The sequence below is a fragment of the Cygnus olor genome, chromosome 2, assembly GCF_009769625.2.
Source record: "Cygnus olor isolate bCygOlo1 chromosome 2, bCygOlo1.pri.v2, whole genome shotgun sequence".
In the NCBI taxonomy this organism is placed as follows: domain Eukaryota; kingdom Metazoa; phylum Chordata; class Aves; order Anseriformes; family Anatidae; genus Cygnus; species Cygnus olor.
The window spans coordinates 46,704,016-46,731,284 of record NC_049170.1 but is presented as its reverse complement, the minus strand read 5'-3'; the positions used below and the strand labels follow the sequence as shown (position 1 = coordinate 46,731,284).

The following is a 27,269-nucleotide window of genomic DNA, read 5'->3' as shown; positions in this document are numbered from 1 at the left end:
TGTGTCTTTAAAAAAAAAAAAAAGCGTTTCTCACTTTTTCTTAATACTGCCGAATTCCTTTTCTATTTTTAATTAATTTTGACTGGCATTTACCTGCCAGACTTACATGACTTGAGTCTTCAATGCATGTATGTGAATTTTCTTCCCATGAATAGCCTTTACAGATCGGCAAATAACTTTTGGACTACGAGAACTTAAGGGGAAGATCTTAATGCCTTTCAGTTCACAGCAAATGTATATGTATAAATGTTGTATCAAACACCAGTCACTTCAAGCACTGTTTTATCAGAAATGAATTGGCTGTTAAACATCTGACTTGGAACAAGATTTTAATTTTTATTATGGCAGAGAAGTTGCCATAATAAAGACAGAACTAGGTTTCTAGAGAGCCATTGAGGTATCTTGCTTCATGCCAGAGGAGAATGTTACATTTCAACACCTGTGTCTCTTTATAAGTGAGCAAGTTCAGTGTGTTTGCTTGGATCAGAGAAGGCAGAGGAATTCTGGGCAGACACTGAAATCCTGTCAGTGCTCAAATATCCTGACCGATACATGCTGGAAGCTCTCTTTAAAGAAAAGCAAATCTTCTGTCGCTGCCAGGTTGATAGATCAGCCCTTCCCTGTGGATTTTTCTGATACCTTCACTGCAGTATGTATTTAATCTAGAAAGATGCTTCTTTCTCTGAACAGATACATAGCATTTGATTTCCATAAAGAGTGCAGTCGGATGAGGTGGGATCGACTTCAGATTTTGATGGATCAACTAGCAGAACAGCAAGATGAGTTTAGGTAAGACTGGTTCTCTCACTTCTGTACTGTTAAAATGAGTCTGCTTTCTCACGGTCTGTTTCCTTGAGTTAAGGAATGCTAAAACAGACTTGTAATCTTCTGTAAAGATGATGTATTCCTATACATCAATGCTTCCATATCTTTTATCTCTTGCTGATACCTGGTGCAATGTTAAAGACCTGGTAGTAAGTAAAATACAGAGCCCTCTTTCACGTCCCAATAAAATGGCTCTGAGAACCACAGCAGCCCTTTGTTGTGCCTTAAGAACTGCCTTTGTCCTTTGGATAAACAATTTAATGAAGAAATCAGCATGCATACAACTGAAGTTACTTTTTAAAAAAAGTTTCCTTTGTTGGTATTTTCTAAACCAGGAGTCATTCCTTGTGTTGACAGCAAAACTTTCTGCTATGTGATGTTAAAAACTTAGTGCTCCCTTGGCTCCAGCCCTGTGCACACTTTCTTTGTTGTTTTTGAAAGTGTTTTATATCTCTAATGCACACTGTTTGTTGTACCAAACCTTGGAACAAACTCTGATTGTTGGTCTTTGGTAACAAAAGTAATCCACAAGGAACTAAATTCTCATTTTGTTTAAGTCAGGTAAAAGTAGATTAAGTGTCCAAATCAACTTAAGTGTGTATCTAGTCCCCTGAGTTTGTTGCATTAAGCAATTCTTGGTCTTTGCTACTCGTAGATGTGTAGCTTGATAGGACAATGGCATAGTTAGTTCTGCTTCTCCAATTGCTTCCTTCGTGCTAGGTCTTGTGTTAGCTGATCTACTTCCTGCTTTAGGCACAGTACAGAAATGGCAATGTTATAGTAACTAAAAAGAGGCGCGAGGTGCAGAATAGAACAGGAGTTGCATGGATGAGATATCTTGCTTCGAATGAAGACTGTCAGAATAATATGAATTTATCGTGTGGTAGCGAATACAGTTTCCCCACCACCGAAAGAAGGACCCTAACCCTCCTGAACAGCAGAATAAATTGGTTTCTGAGCACTTCAAAGAAGGAGAAATAAGTGTAGGTTTCCTACACAGCAAGGATCCTTTATTAGAGTGAACGCTGAGAATCATATTACATGTTTACTGTCAACTGCCATTGGAGGCTTACAAAAGAACCAAGTTTTCTTGATATGAAAAAGGAGGCAGTGTCTGTTACAAGATATAGAAACGAAAGCTCTTCCTCAAGATCAGGTTGCTTCTACCTTGCTTTGTTTTATTTTCATCTTGGGTGACCGTTGTTCAAATAGTAACAGGAAAAATCTGAATTCTGATGCTCTTAAAAATAATTCTGCACCCCAGAGAGAGGTAAACACTTTCATCTTCTACAGATTGCAAAAGATCTGGTAGAAGGCTTACTCTTGTGTATTAATGATTTTTAAAGAGCTATTATAGGATATGCATTACTTAATCTGTCATTAACCAGAAATGCCTACTCTTCAACTATGCTACTTATCCTAATACCAGTTCTAGGCAAAACTTAAGGGAGGAGGGGAAAACAAAGTTTTCGTGGGTGTAAGCTCTCCTTTAATCATTCAACAATGTAAAACAGTTTAATAAAACTAGTTCTTCAAGAATTAGAAAACTAGATCTTGTTAACACAGGGCTGATCAAAGTAAATACAGATGCTTCTAAGTAGGGTTCTTGACATTTAGTACTACATGACTCTAGTATGATTTTTTTTAGTCTTAAAATGCTATGCAGTAGCAGTGGATTGTATACTGGTCCAAATTCGGAGTTCAGAATTACCTAAGGGAGTAACTTAATCTACAGAGTATGATCTGCAAATCTTGAAGCAACTGGGAGCTTAACGGTACAGCAGAAGGATAAGTCCCATTCATGTATCCAGTGGATGATTTGATTTGCATATTTGTTTCACTAGCTCAGTTATCAAAATATTCACATGCAATTCAATATTTAAAATGAGCTGTTTAATACCAGTTACTGAGAGGTTGAGGGAGAAAGTGACTGGTTTAGTTGGTTTAAAAAAAATTGAGGTAATGATTAGCATATGTAGTTGCAAGAGGGAACACCTGGTTCCCTCAGATCTCCATATAATGGAGAAGAGGATGTTAAGAACTGGTAGTAGAACTACTACTGGTAGTTAACTGGTAGTTACTTAACTGGTAGTTAAGAACTACTGGTAGTAGACTTTCAGCAGTGGCCTTAAAGATTTGAATACCTTTGTGGAAGAAGCGTTCCTGACAGTTTATATTACTCTGTGGTGGTGGTGACTCGACTGAAGCTGGTAACTCCTGGTACATAGGTCCAAATCTGGTTACTTTGCTGTTTACACTCTGCTAGTGATCTTGCTAACTGTGGAACTAGGACTATAATTACACAGAAACATAAAACTTAAGTCACTGTTGCACTAGAAATTGCTCTTCACAGTGGCAGATAGCTCAATATTGCTTTGTCTGCATGATAATAGTGAGTGCTGTTCAGAGACTTCCAAATGTTCATGTACTGATTGCTGCTTTTCAGTGTGGGAGGGGAAACATTCAGGAAGGTATCACAGTTCAAAGACATGGCCAACAACTCTCCATATGCTCTAGACAACTGTTTTGGCTGCTGGAATGTTGTGAAAATGTACACTTTATATAGACTTATCTGTAAATACTTAGGTGGATTGTGCGTTAGTTATTTTCTAGTTGATTCCGATGGTAAAATCGTGACTCAGCAGGAAGGAATATTCCGCAGTAATTGTATGGACTGCCTTGATCGGACAAATGTGATTCAGAGCTTGTTAGCGCGCCGATCTCTTCAAGCCCAGCTTCAGGTAAATGTTTTATTCTTGTTTAACAAGCTCTTAAGAGGAGGAAGGCTTTGCTTGGAACTGAAGTGTAATTTAACACTTCAATAAAAGCTTGCATACTTGAGTTACTGTAGCGCTTGTTTGAAATGCTCTGGCCAGATTCTAGTTTAATGAATAAAGCTTTTTCTAAAAGCAAATCCTAATGTTTCTAATGACCTGCTAGTGAGCTTCAATGTGCTTTTTGTTTCAGAGGCTAGGTGTTTTGCATGTTGGACAGAGAATTGAGGAGCAGGCTGACTTTGAGAAAATCTACAAAAATGGTATGCAGTTCATAGAGTTTAAAAAAAAAAAACACAACACTCTTCCAAACAAAGTAAACAACTTCCTTAATCTTTCTCAATGTTTTCCTGTTCACAGCATGGGCTGATAATGCTAATGCTTGTGCCAAACAATATGCTGGAACTGGTGCCTTAAAGACAGATTACACAAGGCAAGTCACCCTTTCTTGTAAAGGTCTTCTGGGTTTTTGTGCACATTTGGGACTTTCTTTGGGTCTTAATATCTGAAAAGATCACTAATTTGGGGCTCAGGCCATTAATGAATTCTGCAATTGTTTAGTTCAATTGGTAAAATGTGAGACTAGAATCTATAGAAGAACACTATTCTTTGCTTCATACTAACGTATGAAATGAAAAAAGGTAATCTGGAAATAAAAACAAGAAAATGAGCCCATTCAAAGTACATTTGTGTCATGGGATGGAGAGAAGGGCAATTCTATTTTCAAATAAATTTTGTTACAAATGCGTGTGGTATTAATGCAGAGGTAGCACTAGATTATTTTATGTATGTGTAGGTATTCATTAAGCATAGTACACACTTGAGCAATGAAAGGACTGTAAATCTGAAACTCTGTTCCTGAATGTATACATCTATTACAAATATTTTTCAAAACTTCTTGCAGAACTGGAAAGAGGACTCAGTGGGGCTTAATAATGGATGGCTGGAACTCATTAATACGTTACTACAAAAATAACTTCTCTGATGGATTTAGACAAGTAAGTTAGGCTTTTAACTGTGGGAAAATGTATCTGATAAATATCAAATTTGCTGTGTGTTTTTAACTCTTGCTCTGTTTCTCTTCCAGGATGCTATTGATCTCTTTCTCGGAAATTACTCAGTGGATGAAGTAGAACCTGCTAGTCCTCTACACGTCAAGAAAGATTGGAAGTTCTTAGCTGTGAGTATGGGGACTTTACTCATGTTTGGAGAAACACATGAAACCTATTTAGTCCCTTGCATCAGTAAGACAAAGTGGAAATTGTCTATTTAGTAATGGAGTGTCCCTATAATATGGTTCTGTTTCTATGATACCTGCTTATAGGACTAAACCCAGACTGTTTCCTTGACAGAAAATGGAGTGTCCTTGAGGTATTGAAAAAACTGCTGCTTGCTTTTTTTAAATCTGCTTCATCCAGTGGAAAGGGAGAAATTCTACTAATCACCATCAGTGACTGTTTCCTTCTGCAGAAGAAGCTTGTGAAGATCTCTTCTCATATTTCATGCAGAAGCATAGACTGTAACATGAAGAAAACCTTTTTTTTCCTCACCTTTTATGTAGCAAAATGGGGCTTGGGGACATTAGGGATTTAATTGATAGCTAGTGTTTTTTTTAAAACTTCGCATCTTATCCAATAGATGTGTTTTAATTCTGAACCTCAATATTGAACATACTTTACCAAATTTTGGAACTCTCCAAAATTTTACAGTAGTACCTGACATCAGCAGTTGAAGCAATTTTATGGTAAAGCTAGTAAATAGCTTTGCAATACATTCTAGCTTAAAGGAATTTAAGAAATGTATGTGCTATTATATCATTTAATTATTCTTTTTTCTTTCCCTAGTTGCCTATTATTATGGTGGTTGCTTTCTCCATGTGCATTATTTGTTTGCTAATGGCTGGTAAGTTGCTACTGAGCTAAATTTCCCAAAATTAGCTTGCTTGTGTGGGGACTGTGTGTGTGTGGTTTTTTTCCCCTTCAAATGGTTACTTAGAAAATATTCAGTATAAATGTGCTTCTCAGTCATACCGGAAGGCGTTTGAGCAAGGCTCTGGAGACTGAGGGTCAGCACGATACCATGAATGTGGAAAAACCTGTAATACTATAGAAAAAACACTAAAACTTTTGTAGAAGTCACTTGGGGGCAATTAATTGACCCTGAATCCCTGAATTTAGTTCTACCTGAGTAGATGTATAGCTTTATTATAGCCTGGATGAATCTCCTGAAGAATCTTTTAACTTTTGGCACAAAGGCAATTCGGAAAAGCCAGATATAGTCATAAGTTCAGCCTGACAAATGTTGCCCTAGCCTACATATGTGCTGGGAATTAAAGTCTTTGCTTTCTGCTTTTGTCTTGGATTTTCTAACGTTAGTGCCAGTGGGGTTCTTGACTCTGTGACCTATGTAGCGGTGTCAAAGCACTCTAAGAACTATACAGCAAACAGAACGCTAGTTTATGAACAACCAACTTTTGTCAAGTCAACTGCTAGGTAAGGAAATACTGAATGGTGTAAGAGAAGACACTAGTTCCTTTGAAGCACTTTTAACTTCATTTGATATCTGTGGGAGAGCTTGCAATATTTTGGTTTTGTATTTAGATATTCTCTCTGATAGATGGAAATAATAAACTACGGTGTCTGACTCTTAACAGGTGATACATGGACTGAGACACTGGCCTACGTGCTTTTCTGGGGAAGCGCAAGCTTTGGAACTTTCGCTATCATCCTTTACAACGGCAAGGATTTTGTAGATGCACCCAAGTTGGTCCAGAAAGAGAAGATGGACTGAATTTGTGTGTGTGGAAAGCGGCTTGGTACTGAGGATTCCTCAAGCCACACCTGGAGTCTCTACTGACCTGCTTTCCACACCAAACTGTGGTCTAATGAACATTCTTCCTTGGCAGCCTTGTGGGGAGAGAAAATAGTGTCTTTTGGTGGTAGCTTTCAACTGAGATCTGACTCAGCAATCTTAGTTGCAATGGTTTTTGGAATATTGCATTTGTGGAGGGGGCTCCACTCAGTTTACTGAGATGATTCAAAGATTCCAGACACCAAAAAGCTGGCTTTAATGTTATAGGGTGTAAGCGGACTGCTTTAGCTCACAGTCCAAGTGTGCAATTTCAGCTGAATTTTGTTGTCTGGCTTGAGAGGAGGGAGCTCTGCTGTTCATATGACAAAATACCTAGGTGTTGAAGCACTAATAACGGAGCTTCTTTGAACAAATAAGGCTTCATAAGAACACAGTCTTGTTCCAAGACTCATAGCTGGATTACATTTGCTGTGATAAAGTCCATGTTAACAAGTCCTTTGTGCATATGTGTGTGTTGTTTCTTGTCCCCACCAAATTAAAGGATCCGTTGAATCCTAATGCTCTTCCAAAATGAGCTTTTTGTCCTATGTTATCTGGGACTGATGCAATATTCTACTAATCATTGTTTGGGTGAAAGGACAGTGTAATTGGATGCTCCTGAAGTTGCAAATGTCTTGCACTGTTTCAGTACTACAGCCTCCAGATGATGATTCATTAGTTAGCACATTAAAGATTTTTTTCTAAATATGTAAATGAAATCAAAGAATGTAAAAATCCTTTGCGGTGTTTATTGAACCCTCCTTATGCTAAAGGTCCAAAGTATTCCATTACTTTAAGAGCAGTCACAATGTAAAAGGTGAACTTCATATTGTTTTGCTAGTCAGCTGCTTCTATACTTTATGTTGAAATAATTTACGAAAAAAGGAGTAAGAATCTGAGGAGAAAGTATTAGCCTAACACCATGGTTGCACTTGGGAGCAGCAGCTTGCTTTTTGTGCATGATGATATAACATTTAAAAAAAAAGGTAAAAAAAGCTACACTATAATTTGTGTTGGTTAACAATAAATGTGTGTCTTTAAATTTAGTGCTTCCAAGCTGTAAACAAAAAAGTAATCCTAATCAAGGACCAATTTTAAACTATTTTGTCACTTATTTTATATGGTTTGTTTGAAACCAGAGATGAAACTTGCTTAAGGCGCTGTGCATTGTTTAATATTTCCTGTAAGTACAGCTGTATATTCAGATTGCGATTATAAAATTTAAATGGGGGGAAGGGAGAAATATGTAGAATATTAGAACTAGCACAGTTGTCATTGAAGCTAGAACATAAGACACTGATAATCCAGTGTTTCACTGTGTTATGACTGAAAATATGTACAGATTTTTGCAATTGTTAATGTTCATTTTAATCTTGAATGTTTCTGGAGGCCTCTCTGGGTTTTGTGTAAACATAACCTGCTCATAAACACTAGTACTTGCGAAGTATCTGTTAGCTTTTAGATGCTGTAATGGAAGTACCAGTTGGCGGTTAACTGGAAAATCCTCTAACTTAACATTTCTGAACATGAACTCTGTAACATGAACTCTGTAACAGACACAAAGTACAAAACATAATCTCACTATTTAATGGTTTTTATGGCTCACAGGCAGGTGCCATTTGGAACTTGGTTGTCTTGCAGGCTAGAACTGAACCTTCGCATCTGTGGTGTGGAAAAACTTGTTGTGGCAAAGACCAAACGTGATTAAATGAAGATCAAATGTGATTAAACGGATCGTAAGACATAGACTAACATAGGTTTTTGAAGCTGGAAGGCATCTGTATTTCAGTGCTTTGCACAGTCTGTATTTCTAGAATCACAAACGGTGTACTCGTAAAGGACAATAAATGCCCAACTTTTCTAGATGCTGTCTGCTGCCGTGTGTGCTTTGGGTCAGCCTTGCCTCCACCTTGCTCCTTGGGGACTGTTTCTCAGCGGACGGCAGCCGGGGCTGTGTCCGGGTTCTTTGTGAGGCGCACTTCGCTGTCTGAGGACTTAATTTCATGCACCGGAGCCAGCGCAGGGCGCAGTCGCGGACCCGGGCTCGGCCCTTTCCGCCGCGCCGCTTCCGCCCCTTGGCGCTGTGGGCGGCGGCCGCTTGCTGGCGGCGCGGCCCTGTGGCAGGAGCCCCCCGCAGCCCGTCCTGCCGCTCTCCGCCGCCCGCCCGAACCCCCCCGGCCGCGGCGCCGGGCTCCCGCCGCCATGAAGCTCGTCAGGTGAGCGGATGGGGGCGGATGGCCGCCCGGCCGCCATGGCGCCCGCCAACCGCCGCCATGGCGCCCGCCATAACGGCCGCCAACCGCTATGGCGCCCGCCCTCCTCTGTGTGGGGCTTGGCGGGAGCGGCCCCGAGGGTCGCGCTAACGCCGCGTTATGTGGTAACGGTGGGGAATTAACGGCGTGTTCTTAATTGGCAGGTTCCTAATGAAGCTGAGCCACGAGACGGTGACCATCGAGCTGAAGAACGGGACGCAGGTGCACGGAACCATCACGGGTAGGGCGCGGGGGCGGCCCGCAGCAGCGCCCAGCCCGTTAGCTCGGTGCTGGGCATCGGCAGGAGCCATGGCCGAGGCTGGGCTTTGTTGCTTTGTGCTCCCTCCGGAGGAGACCTGCGCGGATGGATGCGGGCGGCCTGCTCGCGGGTGGGCAGGAGTGAGAGGGGTTCGCTGCGGTAGGGCCCAGACATCTGCTGGAAAGTGGGGATGGTGGTGAGCTGTGACCTGCCAGCTCCCCGCAGCCAGACACACACGCTTCAAAACTTCAGTTGGTCACAGGTCCACACTGACACACGGGTGGGCGAGTTCATCCACGGTCAAACTTATGCTGCTGTTTGTCTTGTGATAAGCTTTCCATCAATAAGGCGGTGCTGGGAGGTAGTAAATTCAGTCATCCTGGGAGCCTTTCGGTCTGACCAGAGCTTTGTTTACAAGTAGGATGAGGAGTAAAGGAAGTTCATCCCATTCCCAATCGTTTTGTGGACAAAGCTGGCATAAGGATGTTATTCGCTTAGAATTTTAGTAGCATGATTATGTTGGTAAGGTAGTTTTACTACCTTATAAAACTGATAAAACTGATGGTGGATACACAGCCTGAACTTTTATAAGATGCTTCAGTGCTTCTGACTTTGATTAGAGCAGTTGTGACAAGCGATAGTCATATAAAAACATTACACCCAAGTCACCAGCAGAGGGATTTTTTCTTAAAATAGTAGTACAAATAAGCAGCGAGTGTTAAATGTTGATGCAGCCTTAAATTGGTTAAACTTCACGTGTAACCAATGTTAATCTAAAAGGGAGTTATTTCCTTCGAGCCTGTTTTTGCTCTGTTTGTGGTGAATTTGCATGGATATGCATCTTTGTATATACTTTTGTTGGTTTCGTGAAACTGATTTGAAGACATGTAGCTTGGGAAGACATGTAGCATAGGGATTAAGGGCAACAAGGAATCCTGGTGTCAAGAACGTGGCGTCCTGCTGTTGCCAAAGGTCTGTCACACAAAATAAGTTTGTGAGTATTAGTATCTGGGGAAGAGCTTAGTGTCTGTGCTGATCCCTAAAATGAAGGAGCTCCTTTGTATCGCTGAATTGAAGGCATCGGGGAGAGCCTTTGTAGGTGATTATTTCATTCTCGTGTGTGGAAAAATGCATGGACTGCTTTGTTTGCTTGAGTAACATCAGAGACTGAGTGTTCTCAAAATAATATCACATTAGAATTACTTAAAGACATTCAGGTACGTAGGGGGGGCTGTTGCATTTCATAAAGCAAACCGTTGTGGTGGTTAAGCTAATGATCGTGCTTGATCTCCTTTCCTTCACCTACTTGAAGTTACTTTTGGAGGCTCTTCTATCCTGACTAGAAGAACAAAAAACAGTTCAAACTTGGCAAAGTTGTAATTCAGGGGATTGCTTAGGTGCTTTTTTGGCCCGTAGCAATCTGCTGAGATTTGGCAAAATTAAAAATTGGCGTTATTTTGCAGCCAGATGCATCAGCGCTGATTAGCACCTGAATGCACCGCCCGGTATTCGAGTGCAGCATGCTCCATTGAACCCGGCTAGGTAGGAGGCAAACAGCCTGCATGTCTCCTTCTGACCTCGCTGCTTCTGGGCTTGATCATTGAGCAAAGTCTCCCTCGTGCTCTGCTAAGGATCTGTAAGACCTCTGAATGCAATCCCTGTTTCTAAGGGGACAGTCTTCCCTTTACGTTGGTGCACAAACCCCGGTAACAACTCCCGGGTTCGCGCCATTTCCTCTTCCTCCTTCCGCCGCCAGAGCAGCCCTGCTGAAGGAGCGGGTTTGTGTAACGCTCACGCTGCCAGGAGGGGACAGGACGGGTGGAGTACAGGAGTCAGAACCGTGCAAAACGTAGAACAATGGGGAGACAATAGGGAAATAAGAATAGCACAGTGATTCTTCTGGTTCTAGCCTGCTGCTCGCTCGCGTTATTTGCCTTGGTAAAACGTCTTACAGTTTGTTTTTCCATATTTGTGAAACAAGACAGTGTTTTGACTGTGAAGGGTTGGTTGTCTGTACAGAAGTTTGAACACACTAAAATCTTGCTCGTATGGGTCACTGAATAAACAGTAATTAATGTGTGTAAACAAATAAAAGATATCACACTAGAATTAGATGTCTTTTATCAGAAACTAAATGCTTGACAGTTGGGCTTTTTCTTAGGTGTATAGCAAGAAGAAACGATCGTTTTTTTCACCTGCTCAGTGGTTTGTTTTGCTTCCTTTTTGAAGGAGCAAAAAGACTAATGCTAGACTTCTGTAAAAAACAAAAAAAAACAAAAAAAAACAGCAGTTTATTTGTTGCTCAAAGGAGTTTTAATTGTTCACAGAATTGCTGTGACTGGCTAAGACCTAGATGAAGACCTGTAGCAACACTGTTCAGTTAGTAGCAAATGGTTCTTCCGTCAACAATTTTTAATTGAGGTGTTGTGGGCAGCAGTTGATAAATTATTGAGCATGATTTAAGAGAGAAAAAAGATGCAGTTTCTCGCAGTTAGAAACTTAATTAATTAATGGCATAGATCCTGAAGTGTGTTTTAATGAACAGGATAAAACTTCAAGCATGTGCTTACTTCAGGTGGTCCCTTTTTGAGTGTTTTTATGTGCTTTCATATGTAAAAATGAGAATTCTGTTGTTTCAGGAGTGGATGTCAGTATGAATACTCATCTCAAAGCAGTCAAAATGACGCTGAAGAACAGAGAACCTGTACAGCTGGAGACGCTGAGTATTCGAGGGAATAACATCCGCTACTTCATTCTGCCAGACAGTTTGCCGCTGGATACTTTGCTAGTGGATGTTGAGCCAAAAGTCAAGTCCAAGAAGAGAGAAGCAGGTTAGTCTGTGATTTCCCAGCCTCTCTTTGTTCTGCCTTTGAGATCTCTGAATCTGAAAACGATGAGAGTCTGCGTTGGGCAGCTCGTTCTTTCACGCTTGAGGGTTTGATACTGACCTTGCTCACTCTGCCTCGCCTACCTTATTGACCTCTGTAGAGTTTTCTTTCATGTAAAATTATTTATATGACTTCTCATGCTTCTGTTTTAAAAATGTAAATATTTTTAAGCTTGAGTAAGTCTTAACCTGTCACGTTATCAGGGGTGACAGCAAAGAGATTTACAATTCCTCTTTTCTGACTTTCTGTTTCCCCAGTTTGTATGGGGAACTTCAAATATAGCCTAATAAGAAAGTACAGAACAGCCTCACGAACAGGGCGGAACTGAAATCCCCCTTGGCAGTGGATAAAAATAATTTGCTGGAGAACTGAATTGGAGAGACTTCTGAACTGTGAGGGAGTCAAAGCAGTATTCTGATGAGCTGCTATCTGTTGGAAAGAAAGCCCTTTTCCTCAGAAGCCTAACAGTATAAGGAATACTTCAGTTCTATTTCACACTTAAAAATTAATATCCAGTAAACTCCACAAAATTTGTATGTCTTCAGGCAGTAAACATTTGCCCAGTGGTTACTGCATGTTTTTAAAAGAAGTTAAAATGAAAGTTAATTGTGCTCTAAGATAATGTCTTACCATTTCCCCTGTAATTCTTGTTCAAGTACTTGGATCTGCAGTCTTTGATCCATGCTATGTTCTAAAAATAGATCATAATTAATCTGTCTACCTTACTGAAATGGTATAAGGCAGCCTCGGGTGTGTGTGTCACAAAGCGCCAGTGTTGTGGCTGCTGGCTTTATTAGAGGATAAGGACAAGGCTCCTGAAACGGTTTTGCTCCTCTCATGTCCATTAAAAATAATCTGACCACAAGGAGAAAGTGCAGTGCAGTTGGATTACCTTTTTTCTGAACCTCACAACGTGACGTGAACCAGAACATCGCTGTGCCTTTCTAACCCTGAGGAAAGAGAAGGAGCTGTGACAGGGCTGCGTACCTGCGTTCAGTACTCCCTGCGCCCTCGCTGTGCTGAAGCAGTCTCAGACCACGCTGTGCTGCGGCGCGCTTTGCCTTAGTCTGGAAATGCCCTTGGGCTGCAGAACCTCACGCCACATGGTCTCTCCTTGGCAGACTAAAGCGGTGATGGAAGGCTGGATGCTGCTGAGAGATCTGTGGGGGTGTCTGTGCAGTGGGTTTGAGTGTGATGATGCTTCGGAGTATTTTGGAGTCAGGAAAAGGGGGTACAGTGATGTTACCACGTGGACCATATGACCTCCAGCAGTTCCTTCAGCCCGAATTATTCAGTAATTCTGTCATCCCCTTACTGTACAATGAAATAGCAGGATTTAAAAGTAGGAGGAAGTAATCAGCCTGAGAATCACGTCTGAAATTGGCACAGGCACCACTGAGAGCAGTAGGAGCTGTTTGGTGGTGGGATCCTTTAAAAATGCAGCCACTACACATAACAGCTGAGAGGGAGAGAGCTTGGAAATCTGTGTGTTAAACTGTGTATTTCCCTTTTGCAGCATACTTAATAAAGCACAATGTGAGCTGAGGCAGAAGAAAATCTTTTCCAGGGAGATGAATAGTAACCAAAACGCTCACTGCAGGAAAACCTTGCACATTCAGTTTTTTGATTCCTGAAAAACTTATCAAACAGAGAAGAGGAGCTACAGTTCTGTGTCAGGGCACTATACGTGTGCTATAGAATTTAGGGATACGCATATATAATGTATAGCATGTTTCATCCCCTCGTTATCTGTAGAGCAGTCAGAGACAGACGGGAGTCTATGGAAATTGCACACTGCAAAATCTAGCACAAAATAGGAACGTACTGTCTAAAACATTCAAGTGTTAACAGATTTAATATCTGACCTGCTGCTTCCTTACGATGAAACATTTGGCTGTTTATGCTAGCTACAGAATGTTTTAATCTAAGTTAAAGTATTGCCAGGTCTCACTTGATTTATCCTTTCTGTTTTATTTGCTAAGTCGCTGGAAGAGGCCGTGGCCGAGGACGTGGGAGAGGCCGGGGCCGCGGAAGAGGAAGAGGGGGCCCGAGACGATAACTTCTCACCACACAACTGTTACCAAATTCTGGGCAATTTTGGATTTTTTTTTTTTGTACAGGTCTTGTTTATGGTATCCATTTTTAATAAACTGAAAAGTGAAAAAGTTGTCTTTGCTGTGTTAGTTAAGTCTGGGGAGGGAGGCGCGTACTTCTAGAGGCTGTTGCACATTAAGCATGCCCTGTTGGTTATGATTTTCAAGATTTTATCCACCCTTAAGGCTGTAAAATTACCTCTTGCTCTTTGCCCCGTAGAGAAATGCTTGTGTTGGTGTACTTTGGAAATGTTTGAAACGAATCCCTCTTTTACAAGGCTCTTGCCATCTTCTAATGGTTATGTAATTAAGACGCTATATTAAGAACCTGTTTCCCGTGAGTGTTTCTCTTACGTTGTTCTTCAGTGACCTCTTTAAAAGTTCATAGATAAAATTTTTACTGTTTTCTGCAACATGAAGCTTAAATTTTAAACATGGTACTTTATAAAACGTTCACATAGGCAAATGAAACAGTTCTATGGAGCTGCTGCATTGTTGCTTCTCACGATTAAAATTAAAGTATATTAGATATGAACTTTGTCAAAGCTAATTACATGGCATACTTCTGCTTGGGTGGGGCTTGTAAAGGAGCTTTATCACAGGGTTTTTTAGTGTACCTATAGTGAGTGCATCCCTAGCAAATTCCAAGTACAGCACAGGGCAGAATTGCATACTGGAAGTGGAAGTTTACTTCTGGAGATGAGAACTTCTGCAGCTCATATATAAACTGCTTTGCTGGACACAAATATAAAAGAAGCCATGTTGGCTGTAGTTACACCATCGTACTGATTTCTCCCTTGCAGGAAAGGGATTGTTACATTCACGTTACAAAACTTCAGCAATTTCACCTGTTGATGAAACACACGCATGCGTAAGGGTTGGCTTTGTGGACCAGTAAGGATATTTGCCAGTACTTTTATCCAGGAACATGCTTAGCTGGTTGCTCATGTTTCCAGGTAGGCAGTGCTAGAGCAGAGAGGAAAGGAATTGCCTAAGGTACGTAATGGGTCGATCTGCTGGTTAATTCCTGCTAGCTAGCATGTTGTGAGCTGCTGTTCTGCTTTTCCCCCTCTTTCAGAGGCCATGTTAAAGCTTCATCCTGTTAGAGAAGAGCTTGTTTTCTGAACCGTTGTGGGACCTCCCGGGAGCGCTTTTTGGTAAATATAGCACCCAAGATCCTCAAATCTCTAAGTAGCTGCTACAGATAATGGTTGCTGCTGTCTTCCAGAAGCGCCCCGGCGCTGGCGATGCGGGTGAGGTCTTCCCAAATCCAGCTGTTGGTGTTCATGCGACGGTTGAGACTCTTTCCCTCTTCAGCCTCTTCTGTACAAAAGTGACGAGTGCCCCCAGGGGTATGCACATGGTGGACGATGCCACCAGCAGTCCTATCACTGCCAGGGCGTAGCCGGGGTAGTCTTTTGTCACCAGCTGCCCCTGCAAGGGAGAGAAGCAGCGTTGGGTCTGTGCCTTGTGGTGTCCCGAAGTCAGCCCGCCCTCGAACAAAGCTGCGCCACGGGGAAGCACCACGTGCTGCCTGGGCTGCAGCAGCTCACCGGTGTCCTTGGCACTTTCCTTTGCCCAACTTTACCAGCTTAAAATTGGTAACAAGAACAGAGCTGCTGTAGCTGTTACGCAAGGGAAAAATAGAGGGGGAAACATTTCTGCAAGCTTTGGTAAAGAGCAGAGTTTGGCTCAATTTGTTTTTCCTAATGAGAGGGCTCAGCGCTGACCTCTGTCAGGGCTTTTCATCCCACTCCTGGAGCCCATGGGCTCATGCTGATGCCTGATCAACAGGCTTGGCCCTTCGCAGGCTCCCAAATTAGTGGTGACGTGAGAACGAGGTACTTAATTTGTTTCTACACACTAGGAACATTTCCACAAAAAGGTTGGAGCCAGCAATTACTTACCCAATAGTAATTCCTTTGTGATAAATACAGTTAAGCATTCTTACAAACGTGTTTTGGCCATGAAGAAAAACGGATGTGGTAACTTTCAGCAGGGGACTGCTTTGTGAAAGATACTTATTTATTCCAGCAGAAGCTCAGTTTTGTTAAAATACCACTAATTTTGACCAAAATACTACAATTTGAAGGTATTTTTTCTGTTTAATGTCTAGTTTTTAAAAAGGTATTTTGGTCTTCAGTCAACGCAAATACAATTTTACTGTTTGAAGGGGTCAATTTATAGGAGTTTTAGAGGGAATTTAGTCTGTTTTATAGGACCATGGCATTGCTACCGCTAGGTCAAGTTTTCACTGTTCTACCTTGCTGGGAAACAAAGGCATAGGCATCGATTCCAGCTGCTTTCAGGGGACACTTCAGGAAGGAAGGCTGTATCCTTGAAATAATTAAAATAAATAAATAAACAAACAACTGTTCTACCTGCGTGGCATCCCATGCTTGGTATTGAAGTGTTCCCGTGAGGATATAGTCGGTGAGGTAAAATATAAATAGGCTTATAATCAGCAAAGGACTAGCAAAAGCCCACATAACTTTCCAATACCAGTTGAGCTTGCGTCCAATCATCATGTGAAGATCTTTCTCAAATCTGTGTTTTAAAGAAAAAAGAAAAAAAAAGGCATATTCTTGAGAGCATACATTCAATCAGCACCTTGATCTGGGTTACTTTAGAAACACCTACAGAATTATACATGCAAGCAGAGGAAGGGGAGAGCATGCTTGACCAGGAGAGCAGTGGGCAAAGAGGTAATAGCAATGCAGGTGGCCATTTGTGCACTTTTTGCTTTTTGATCTGGCAGCATATTAAAGCTCTTTCCTCTAGCTACCACCAGATACCCTGAGTGCAAACACCTTTCTCTCCTGTTTAAAACCTTTCCTGATGCAGAAACACTTTCAGCTGCAAGTGTTGACAGCCCAGCCCCTGCATAACTCTGAACCTAAGACCCTGGAAAAAGGGGCTGGCAGGGCAGGGTGACCCCCCCCCCATTGCCTTGCTGACAGCAGCACTTAGGAGAAAAACAACCCCGGGTGGCACTTTTAGTCTTGGCCTGTGGTTACCATCCCTCATGCAGTCAGGCGAGGAAAGAAGGCGGTGCGGATATTTTACCTTCTCAGCCCGTAGATGTAACACACAGCAATGGTTTCTACCAGCACAATGAGCAGCAGCGAGAGGGTGGCTGCGTAGTCATTGAAGATGTCAAACCAGTAATTGCCAGCCTCCATGGTGAATATCAGGCCAATGATGCAGTTAATGAAACACACGACACCTGCGGGGATAGAACAGAGCCTGCCTGCACACCAGGGAAATAAAACTGCGAGGGAAAAAAATGCAATGCTTAGGGGAGTGCCTGCTGCTGCCAGGGGATTGAGGAAGGCTGAATTACTTTCCCATTGTTTGGTTCCGCACTAAGTCCTATTTCAGCACCTAGCCACATGGTATCCTTTGCGCCTCATAAAGATCTCAAAGTGCCACAGAGTAAGGGTTGCAAGACCCAGAGGAGAAAGATAATTTTTTTGCCCTTTGGCAAAGAACTGCCCCTGTTTGTGTGTTAGTGAATACACTGGTGTATCCTTGAACTACTGATCACCTCTGCTTCCTGAGACCTGCATAATCGCAGCACGTTGTCACAACGGCGTCAAGAAAACTGGGTCATAGCCACAGCCTTGTGAAGTGCACGTGCAGCAGCCTGCTGGGCTCTGTGGTGCCAGCTATTACAGCTGCAGGGCATGGGATTTTTTTTGTGTGTGTGTGTGTTACTGGACTGTCCATGCCCTTTTCTCTGGCTGATGAGAGCAAGGATTTTAAATGCTTCCCCCCACACACTCTCGTCTGCATGGAGGACCCTTTGAAATCTGGACACTGATAAGAGTGGTAAAACAGCTTTTAAGGTGGGACAACTGACTTTGATGCATGAATGGGAGCATGTGCCACTTTTGGCCACAGAACAAGCTGGTTCCCAGTTGGGATACCAGTGATGTGCATGCAAAACTCAGAGCCACTTACTACAGCTGTCCTGACTTTTCTCCTGGCCTTTTGAATTTCACTGTTCTGTAGGCACCAGTCTGAATTCCCAGCCAAACGGTGTGTGTTGGAAAGCCCACAGGTGCACAGCCACAACTGTCTTGGTACTTTGAGGTCTCTCAATGGAAATTGCTAGGTATTTCCCAAGTGCAGGCAGGCCCTTCTGGCAGTATACTTGATACTCCCTGCCCCCCTCAAGAACAGAGGGACCCTCAAAGGCTGTGGGACGCCAAAGCTTTTGCACACACGCTCTCTCCCTATGAGACCTCTGCTGCTGTGGGGTGGGCACTTACCCGAGATGACCTCCTTGGGGAAGCGGGTGGCGATGACCTTGCTGTCGGTCAGGGGCGTGAGGATGGCGGCGGTGTTTCCCAGCATGCTGCCGATGCCCAGCATCAAAAGCATGACAAAGTAGAGCACGGAGTACAGCTGAGACACCTCCATGTTTTTGATTGCTTCAGAGTAGACGATAAACGCTAACCCTGTTCCCTGGACAGCCTGATGGCGAGAACGAGAGACTGAATGAGTTGGGGTCAGCTCTATCACCTATGGGCTTATAGGAAGGCAGCATTTCAATGGGGGGCATTAAAATTCCTGCCAATTTCAGTCCCTTTTCAGGACCCAGGGGTGCAGGACGTTAAGGGGGACCAGAGCCCAGACACCAGCGCAAAGCAGCCCCTTACCGTGTCTAACTCAGCTTCCAAGCTGCAGTTTTTAAGCTGCGGCAGTAATTGGGCATATTCCTGCGGGTGGGTGGCCATGAGGTAGTCTTTCATCTCGTTGAGGTTGTCTGCTGTTAAGGAGCCTTCCTCCAGGTCAAAAGCATTCAGCAGCAGCAGGATCACCCTGGGGCGGACAATGGGGATTTAGTTTCTGTTGGCTGGTTGGAGCCACCAGGGCCAAGTGATGGAAAGGGGAGCATGATGGCAGTGCTGAAAGCAGTGGGTGGACAAGCGTTGCCCAGGGAAAGCCCAGCCTCACACAGGGGTTCAGACCACCCCGGAGGCCAAGGCATAGCACTTATGCTGTTTTTACTCCCTGTCCCCATTGCCATCGGCCAGGGCACCCGGGATTCTGGGCACAGGCCAGCGCTGGCTGGTGTCCCTTCCCCTTTGCCCTCTGGTCCCACTTCCACACGCACCCCCAGCTTAACAAGCCTTTTGGCAACACATGGGGACTAGCAGCTTGGCTTCCTCTCCGATCAGCAGATAGATAGAAAGCTATAAAAACACGAGTAAAAGTGTAACTGCTGCAGGCCCTGTGCCAGGGACTGCTGCCTCGGGGCATGACCCTGCAGGGTGCTGAGTGCCTCCAGAACATCCCCACCGAGGATGCTGAGCCCCTGGTGCAGGGATTGGCCTTAAAGGGGGAGTCAGAGCATTGCTGCATTTTGCTAATCACCACCTCCATCGTCCTGAAGCCCACAGAGCAGGGCACACAGGAAAGCACTGCTGTGACCCTGCCCAGGAAAACCCATTCTCTTCAGCCAGCCTGTGCCGTGAGCCAGCACCCAGGTGTCAAAAGGCAATCCAGCTCTGACCTTTCATCTCATCCTTCATCACTTTAAATAGCACTATTACCTTTATTAGAGCAGTATCAAGTCTGGTCTCTGGCCAGCACTGCATGCTGTTATTTATTTACCTCCCCTTCTATTATTTCCCCAAGAATAGCTTGCAGTAGCAAACAAGGAAAATACACAGCTCTTACTTGTTTATACAGCTTTCGTAGTTAAACGTTGCCTTGAAGCCATAGATGGAGAAAGTCACGATGCTGGCAAATATGGACGTGGCGCTGTTGATGAGGGAGACAATGATGGCATGGCGCTCACAGTTGTTGCTCGGCTCATTGTAGCTGGCAAAGGCGATGAGGCTGCCAAAGCCCAGGCCCAGCGAGAAGAAGATCTGTGTGGCGGCACTGATCCATGTTTTGGGGTTCGACAGCTGCTCCAGCTGCAAAACCAGACAGGGAGGACAGGGCTGTGAAGCTGCACTCAGTGCCCAGCACTGCCCCTCTGAGCCTGCAGGAAAAAGGACAGGGAAAGTGATGGCAATGAGGTCCCCTACACCCAGGAATGAAGGGAGATGGGTTGGGTCCCTTTGCACACCCATTTTAGCTCACGGACATTTTTTTTGGCAGGGTTAGCACTCAGTTTGGAAGTAACATACTGCAAGATATGTTACAGGGCTTGTCCTTCACTGCAGGTGAACACAAGAAGCCCATGGTAATGTGGCAGAAGAACTTCCAGCAGCTTACAGCTGGGGGTTTTCAGAAGTCTGACCCAAGCCACTGCCACAAAAATTTAATATGAAGAGAAGTATCATTGCCACCTCTTGAAAACCTATACATTCAGTCACTAATTATGTTTTGTTAAAAATTCAGTGCAGTTTTTCCATACCTTTGGTGTAAACATGTAAATAAGCCCATTGACAGCACCGTGAAGTGTTAACCCCCTGATGAGGTATATGATGAGAACGCAGTACGGCAAGGAGGCCGTGACATAGACGACCTGCAAGAAGGAGGGGCGACACACTGGTCTAAAGAACACACAAGACTGCCCGTAACAGATTAGCTCTTTCTCACTTAATGTACATAAAACATTATCATTAGTGTATTATTTGTTATCTTGTACTAACCTTTAAACAAATATTTTCAGATAAATCTAACTTAAGAATTAGATCTTAGGGAAATAGGTATTTATTATTAATGAAGACCCATGCTACTGTCCTGAGGGTCTTCTCATTGACTGGAAAAAAAAATTAAAATATTTGCAGCTTTTACAAACTCAGTTCTGCTGCATTTAGTGGAATAACATTGGTTTGCACCTCTTTGACAAGTCAAAGGTCAACATCTTCTCTACGAGGAAGGACAGCAGACTTCATAAAAGGTCAAATCAAAGTGGAATAACAATATCTTAATTCAGAGGTGAAAAAAGACTTTAGCTTTATATAACTCAGATTTCTTTTTAAGTAAAAGAAATCTTTCAGTTGTCTTCCAAGAGCTTTTGGTCACCCCCTGAATCTAAATCTAAATCTTAAATCACCACCTTAGAAAGAGCCAAGTGCAAAAATGGGAGAAGCCAACCAACCCGTCTTTGTGTACATCCCAATGAATCAGCTAAAAACAAGTGTAAAAATTAATTCACAATACACATTTCTTGGGAAAACAAACTCCTGGGAAGAGACCAGTACACGGGGATGAGCTCAACATGTGCAGCACCAACCCCTTCTGATGTTGGAGTCCTAATGGGGAAGGAGCCCAACAACACTGCATTTGGGTGCAGGGCAACTCCTCCCAGAAGCTACATGTCTGTACCTCCAGGTGTCTGTCTTTCTTTGTAACAGGGCTTAAAGTACATTGGCTTTGAGTTCCTCGGCAAGACAGCCCTGTGCTCGCCACACAAACCTTTCTTCTGTTCTGTTGCTGCAGATGCACTGGGTCTGCCCTCACTCTCTCTGAGGAACCCCTGCCTTTGCTATGCACTTTCAGTGCACTTTGCCTATTTTATTTTTTCTTTGCCCACAAACCCAGCTGCAGCAAGTTTAAAAGGTGACTTAGTTTGCAGTCTCTTGGGTTTCTGTGTTTGTCTAATGCGATTTGTGGATTACAGCCCTCAGCTCTGTTCTTAGTGAAGGCTCAGCCAGGACATTTCTTTCCCCCCCTCCTCATAACTTCTGTTGAGAATAAAAAGAAATCAAAATTACCCAGTAGTCATTTTTTTTTTCTCTTGCAAAGCCCAAGGAATAGGTCTCTCCTGAGAAGATCAGCATCACCAGGATCTGCAACTACTTCTCACCTTGCCGGTGGACTCAGTGCCGCGGAGGATGCAGAGGTAGACCACCAGCCAGGCCAGCGTCAGGCACAGTGCCTGCTCCCACTGCACGGCCCCGCTGACCTCCAGCGAGGGGGAGATGTTCAGGGTCTGCCGGTACCAGAAGTACTGGGTGGACGACGTCTTCTCACATTCCTCCTCATACCCCGTGCGGTTGCTGTTCAGGGGGCAGGTGGCCCATGGCAGTGGGTCCTGTGAGGGAGGGAGGATGGTGGGGGAAATGGAGGTGAGGGAGGCTCTCCCCCTGGGGCTGGCTTGTCCCCATGTTGCACCACCTCGCCCTGTGCTGACTGTCTCCCTCAGTAGTGACTCCTGGGGACAACTCACTCTCCAAGGACTGCCCCTCTCCTCTGGGGATGACCCTCTCCCTAAGGGACAACCCTCTCCCTGTGAACAACCCTCTCTGTCCATCTCTGCTGGAGCCAACCGTGTCTCCTAGGTTCAATCCTCTCCCCAAGGACTGACACCCTGTCCTGGAGCCAACCCTATCCCTTCAGGATGATCATCTCCCTTAGAGTTTATCCTCAACCCAAGGAGTGACTCTCTCCAACCCCCTCCCTTAGAACCAACCCTGTCCCTTGGGGACGACCCTCTCCCTGAGGACTGAACTATGACCCTCTCCCCTGCCTTTGGACAGATCCACCCCACCCCAGGCAGCAGCCCACAGTGGCTGCTGAGCCACATGCAAGCAATGCGTAGCAGGGCTGGCCTCGACCCATGTTTTGTGATGAGGAGAAGATGCTCCAAAGCCCCTGGTCACACAGCTGTCTCACGTTTTTCCCCAGAAAGGACCCAGGAGGGTTTCTGGAGCTTGTGCCCCCCCAGGTTGATGATGGCTCTGGACAATGTCTAGCACCGATGCAAACCCCCTGGGTCCCTCCATGGGGCCGAGGCACTCTGCTGGGCGCCCACACACCTGGAAGGAGTGGAAGAGGTACCAGAAGGCCCAGGCGTTGATCACATTGTAGTACATGGAGAGGAAGAAGGAGACGACCACGCTGGCAACGCCTGTGGGTGAGAGGGAGTGTGTGGTCAGCGGCAAAGCCCAGAAACCAGCCCTGGCATGATGGTATCCTCCCTCCTCCTGACAGGGCTGGCCTGAACTGAGCTTTACCTTCTAGTCACCCTGGCGGGTGAACATTCAATTTATTTTTACAACAAAATGTGCACGTAAGCACGTTAATTTGGGACATCAGGGTGATTTAATGACTTAATAAAGCCGCAAGGACTGGGTGCTGGTAAACCTGAGGCCATGGCAGAGAAGCCAAGGCTCCGTACTGCCCCGTACTACTGGTGGGGTCAGCACCCAGTACGGGCAGCCTGGAGCTGGGTTTGGCCCTGCCCTTCAGGCCGCCGTTTTGGCAGCCTGCCTCAAGCCAGTGGGGCTCAGGCCGCTATGCACGAGCAGGGTCTGGCCCCAGTGCCTGGCAAGGGAGAGGGAAAATGCCAGGCTGGCACTATGTGCCTGGGAGGCTGCTTTGCGCAGCATGGTGGAACCCCACCTCCCGCCTGCTTCCTACTCTGAAAGAGAAAGCTCTCCACTCAAAATCATCCGAGCTCCTCATGTACTGAAATAAATAAATAAATAAGATATAAACAGAGAACGTACCAACCCCGCAGAGGTAGGGGCTTATTATTTTCCAGGCACCAATGCTCCCCTGGCGCATGCGCTGCCCCACTGCCAGCTCCAGGTAGAGCAGCGGCATCCCCTCCACGATCAGCATGATGAAATACGGAATCAAAAAGCCACCTGCAAGGGAAAGCAGACAGTGTCCAGCAGACCAGCAGCCTGCAAACACCTTATTGCCCAATGAATGGCCAAATTGCCCTTGGTGGTGGTTGCTGGCTGGAGGGCTCCCATACCGGCACAGCCCTGAGGGATATTTCAGGGGACTTCAAGCGGCGTCCTTTCTTGGACTGGGAATTTTCCATGGGCATTTGGCATGGCTGGGACTTCGGTTGTTAAATTGCATGTCACCAGCAGCTGGAGCAATGTGCAGGTTGGAATTGTTAACGGGTAACGAAACACCAGCCCGGCCTTTTGAAAGGTAATGAGAGAAAGAGGGCAAGGGAGAGATGGACTTCATGTGCAGTGTTCTGCGGTGGATAGAAAAGCAACAGGAACATCCATGCGGAATGGAGAGTTTTAAGTAACTTATTGAAGCCTGGCAGGAGGTGAGGGAGAGAGGATGAAGAGGCAGGATGCACCTCAGCTTGAATTTCTGCTGAGAAGAAAAAAATCCTCCCCTTCGATTTTGAAAAAGGGCTGCTGACTGAGTCAAAAACCGGATTTTTTTTCACGAAGCCTTTCCTGGTTCCCTTTTTACAATGAGCCAAAAATATTTACGTAAATATCTCTTATTTAGGATTTAATCTGTGGCATTAACATTCTTCGCAATGGGCTTGGCGCAGTGGCACAGCGGAATGGGCTCTGGCGGTGGCCGAGGCAAAGAACTGGAAATAAACACAGCGCAATAATCCGGTTTATTCTGGGAATTAATTTCCTACCTCCCAGCTCTGTCTTTATTAACAAGCCCTTTGTTAGCCTGTTAGATAACTTCCCAAACTGCAAGGGAGGTGACCAAGAGGGTTTTGCGACATCTTGGTGTAGGATCGGCATTAGCCTTTGGAGGTCGTAAAGCCTGCAGATATCTTGTCTGCTAGTATCATGGGTGATAAGGGCTCTATTGCTCTGCTGGGCAATACCAGGGCTGGCTCCTGCTTCCCTGCAAGGAAGATGCCAAACAAGCAGTAGTTGGCATCCCCCCAGTGCCTGGCATATCCAGCTCTTAAGTTCTTGGAACAATGTTTTGTCTGCATGGGTTTTGCAGACCCCTGGAAAGCCTCTCAATAATTTCTAAGAGGGCAGTGACAAATAATTAGGAAAAGCAAAGCCTGCTGTCAGGAATTTTAGACTCACAATAAGGAGAGCTGCCAATCCACCGGGAAATGTAACTGGGGGGGACAAAACTACGGGAGAAACTACACTTATAAAAACAAGTTTTTCAGAAAATATTTGTTTTTAATTATTCTTTTTCTTTGGTTAATCAAATGTTCCAGCTTTGGTTACATTTCAGAGAATTTTCACCATTATTACACTATTGATTCTGATAAGAGTTTGAGTTTTGCTGTCCTTCAGGATGTCTGCCAAGAGAGGCTGTTGGTGCACTCATCACATGCAGTTTAATTACTCTCTGCTTAGAAAAGTATACCCAGAATCGCAGCCCTTCCATCACTTCTGCTCTCTGAAATGTCTAAGAAAGCTTCAGACACAGCAGCACGTAGCTTCTACTGTAGTTTTGCCCATGGCATTATCTGTTTTTGTTTGTTCGTTTGTTTTTTTCTGACCCAATCCTGCAGGGCAGCTCTGATACGGTCCCAGCACTGAGCTGGCTTTTCAACAACCAGCACAAACCAAATCCTACCACCTGTGCATTTAAAAGCAAGCTACAAGCCAATGTTCACTGCAGCAAACAAGCTAAAAGCACTCAAACATGTTGGTGTAATTCTTTTCTGAAAGGAAGAAAAGTCAGAAACAGACCAGAAGTAAATAAGGCAGACATTAATCATGTCACTTAATGCACGAGTGAGATGGGTCCGATGCTATGACAATGGATGCAGCACGAGAGAAGTTGTATAAAACTGGGATGTCTTATAAAGACAGCAAAAGACTATAAAGTTTATACAGAGAGGATTCTTCAGAAAATGGTAGTTAACCAGTGGTAGTTATACACTAGAAGAGTGTTGTTTTTCAACTAACCTAATTAACTGACTTTTAATTTCTAAGAAAGAACATCTGTGGCTGCCATATGTCACAGACATCACCTTTCTCCAGTTTTAACCTAGGAGAGGGATAGACTTTCAAAGGTATTTTATTATTATTGTATTTTTTTAGCCCTAACCAATTTATTCCCTGCTTTCAAAACTTCCTGTGGGGTTTTAGCAGCAGAACTCCTGCTGATTAGGGAGTTTTAGCCAGTTTCGAGATAGACTTGCAGCCAAGTTATCACCTCCTAAAGCAAGGCTTTGTATAAAAGACAACACATTAACGACAGCATCTTGAAATGCTACAGCAGATCCATAAATCAAATCAGTGAAAGCAGCTCCCCCTTCCCACTACATTCGAGTACCCATCTGTGAACTTGCAAAGAACTGAACCAGCTCCTGGTGCCTACACCTGGCTGAAATGGGCAAGAAAGTAATAAATTAATATCATATGGACCTACATCTCCCACTATACTTCCATCCCTTTCACAAGACACGGGCCTTCCCACTGCTTCATTGTACTTCTAGGAAACGAGTGCTGCTGTCTAGGGGCAAATGCCAGGTAAATGTCTTATGCAAAACAAAACACAGATTTATAGGCAGAGTCAGCTGTATTTTATGTCTCTTGCCTGCACAGTACAAAGAACTTTCCTCCCGAAACACACAGACAAAACAACCTGACCTCCTGCTCTGCCCTGGATCCTGGTGGGGGTCAACACGGACAACACACACTTGGAGTTTCAGCTTACCGTGCTTCTCCTACAAGTAGAAAGCAAGAAACGTAAACCACCCTTACCTCCTCCGTACATCTGGCATAAATATGGAAACCTCCACACATTTCCCAGCCCCACGGCGTAAGAAATGCAGGCGAAAACAAACTGCACGGGGTTGTCCCATAGCGGCCGGGATTTCTCCATTTCCTGCTGGCGGGCAGAGCCTTCAGCAGCGCTGTCCTGCCGTCGCTCCTGCAGGTGCTCTGCCAGCCCTGCGGCCTCCACGCCAACCCGGCTCGGAGGGGAGGGAAAGGTGGAGGCATGCTTGCCAATTCCTATCAAGCTTTTTAATTACTAATCTTATTAACAGGCACATACTGAAGGAGGAATGCTGGTAAATAGATTATAGACACACACAGCACTATAAAATTGGTACTTTGGGTGAATAGCTGCTTGGGGTTTGACTGGTGTTTCTGGGAAGGATGTGAATCCAGGGATTTTTATCGGTTCACGTGCTGACTTGTCACTGAAAGGAAATAACAGTGGGGCTGTAGCTTGGTTTGTGATACTGAAAAATTGTTCCCCACATGGCTGCCTCCTCTGGGAGCAGCGTTCATGTGAGTGGGAAACCAGCCTGGATTTGATAATAAGGGAAGATGTTTCTGCACCTTTGGGACTTGTTTTAGTGGTTGTTGGAGCTGGCTTTTATTGGAAGTGTCTGTTGTCCTAAACCGGTCCGTCCTTGGGCATCCATCACTCCCACCCTGGTGCTCACCCCAGCCAGCCCAGCATGCTCCCCAACTCCAGAAGTGCCCTTGAAACAGTCTCTGTCACCTATGTGAGTCCCCAGCCCGCTGCAGCTTTGAGATCACCACTTCAGCCATAGCCCAGACTCTCTTCACTTCCTTCGTGCTCAAACCCCGCTGCTGCAGACAAACTTTTCTGAGGGGTTGCTGTTTTAGAATGCTTTCAAGCATACAAAGGCCACTGGGAAAAAGCCCGTGGCCCACTGAGGAGGCAGAAGGACTGAGGAGGTCCCT

General features: G+C 44.5%; 3 protein-coding genes and 1 long non-coding RNA gene across 7 annotated transcripts in view; 2 read left to right on the top strand and 2 right to left on the bottom strand.

Moving 5' to 3' along the window:
- Positions 1-8,312, top strand: part of SACM1L (SAC1 like phosphatidylinositide phosphatase) — a 29,928-nt gene extending 21,616 nt beyond the window's left edge. For 3 of the 4 annotated variants that reach the window (XM_040548431.1, XM_040548430.1, XM_040548432.1), the window contains exons 13-20: positions 691-789; positions 3,428-3,566; positions 3,793-3,862; positions 3,960-4,032; positions 4,504-4,597; positions 4,687-4,779; positions 5,444-5,501; positions 6,253-8,312. In XM_040548431.1, the coding sequence (XP_040404365.1) occupies positions 691-789; positions 3,428-3,566; positions 3,793-3,862; positions 3,960-4,032; positions 4,504-4,597; positions 4,687-4,779; positions 5,444-5,501; positions 6,253-6,389 (763 nt within the window). In that variant the 3' untranslated portion in view covers positions 6,390-8,312. Of the gene's footprint in view, positions 1-690; positions 790-3,427; positions 3,567-3,792; positions 3,863-3,959; positions 4,033-4,503; positions 4,598-4,686; positions 4,780-4,923; positions 4,971-5,443; positions 5,502-6,252 lie in introns of all 4 variants that reach the window. The other variant, XR_005817139.1, reaches the window with a different exon arrangement.
- Positions 1,377-3,035, bottom strand: LOC121065571. The gene is made up of 2 exons (XR_005817152.1): positions 2,929-3,035; positions 1,377-2,878 (listed from the first exon to the last, which is right to left on the bottom strand). It is a non-coding gene; the product is annotated as an uncharacterized LOC121065571 (long non-coding RNA).
- A 188-nt stretch (positions 8,313-8,500) lies between the features above and the next one.
- Positions 8,501-14,013, top strand: SNRPD1 (small nuclear ribonucleoprotein D1 polypeptide). Its single transcript, XM_040548479.1, has 4 exons — positions 8,501-8,665; positions 8,866-8,942; positions 11,600-11,791; positions 13,831-14,013. The coding sequence occupies exons 1-4, from the start codon at positions 8,652-8,654 to the stop codon at positions 13,905-13,907; spliced, it is 360 nt and encodes a 119-aa protein (XP_040404413.1). The 5' UTR covers positions 8,501-8,651; the 3' UTR covers positions 13,908-14,013.
- A 145-nt stretch (positions 14,014-14,158) lies between these two features.
- Positions 14,159-26,495, bottom strand: SLC6A20 (solute carrier family 6 member 20). The gene is made up of 11 exons (XM_040548480.1): positions 26,313-26,495; positions 23,361-23,501; positions 22,668-22,759; positions 21,716-21,943; positions 20,318-20,428; positions 19,630-19,871; positions 18,606-18,768; positions 18,216-18,420; positions 17,008-17,167; positions 16,323-16,488; positions 14,159-15,375 (listed from the first exon to the last, which is right to left on the bottom strand). The coding sequence occupies exons 1-11, from the start codon at positions 26,431-26,433 to the stop codon at positions 15,226-15,228; spliced, it is 1,779 nt and encodes a 592-aa protein (XP_040404414.1). The 5' UTR covers positions 26,434-26,495; the 3' UTR covers positions 14,159-15,225.
- Positions 26,496-27,269: the final 774 nt, after the last annotated feature.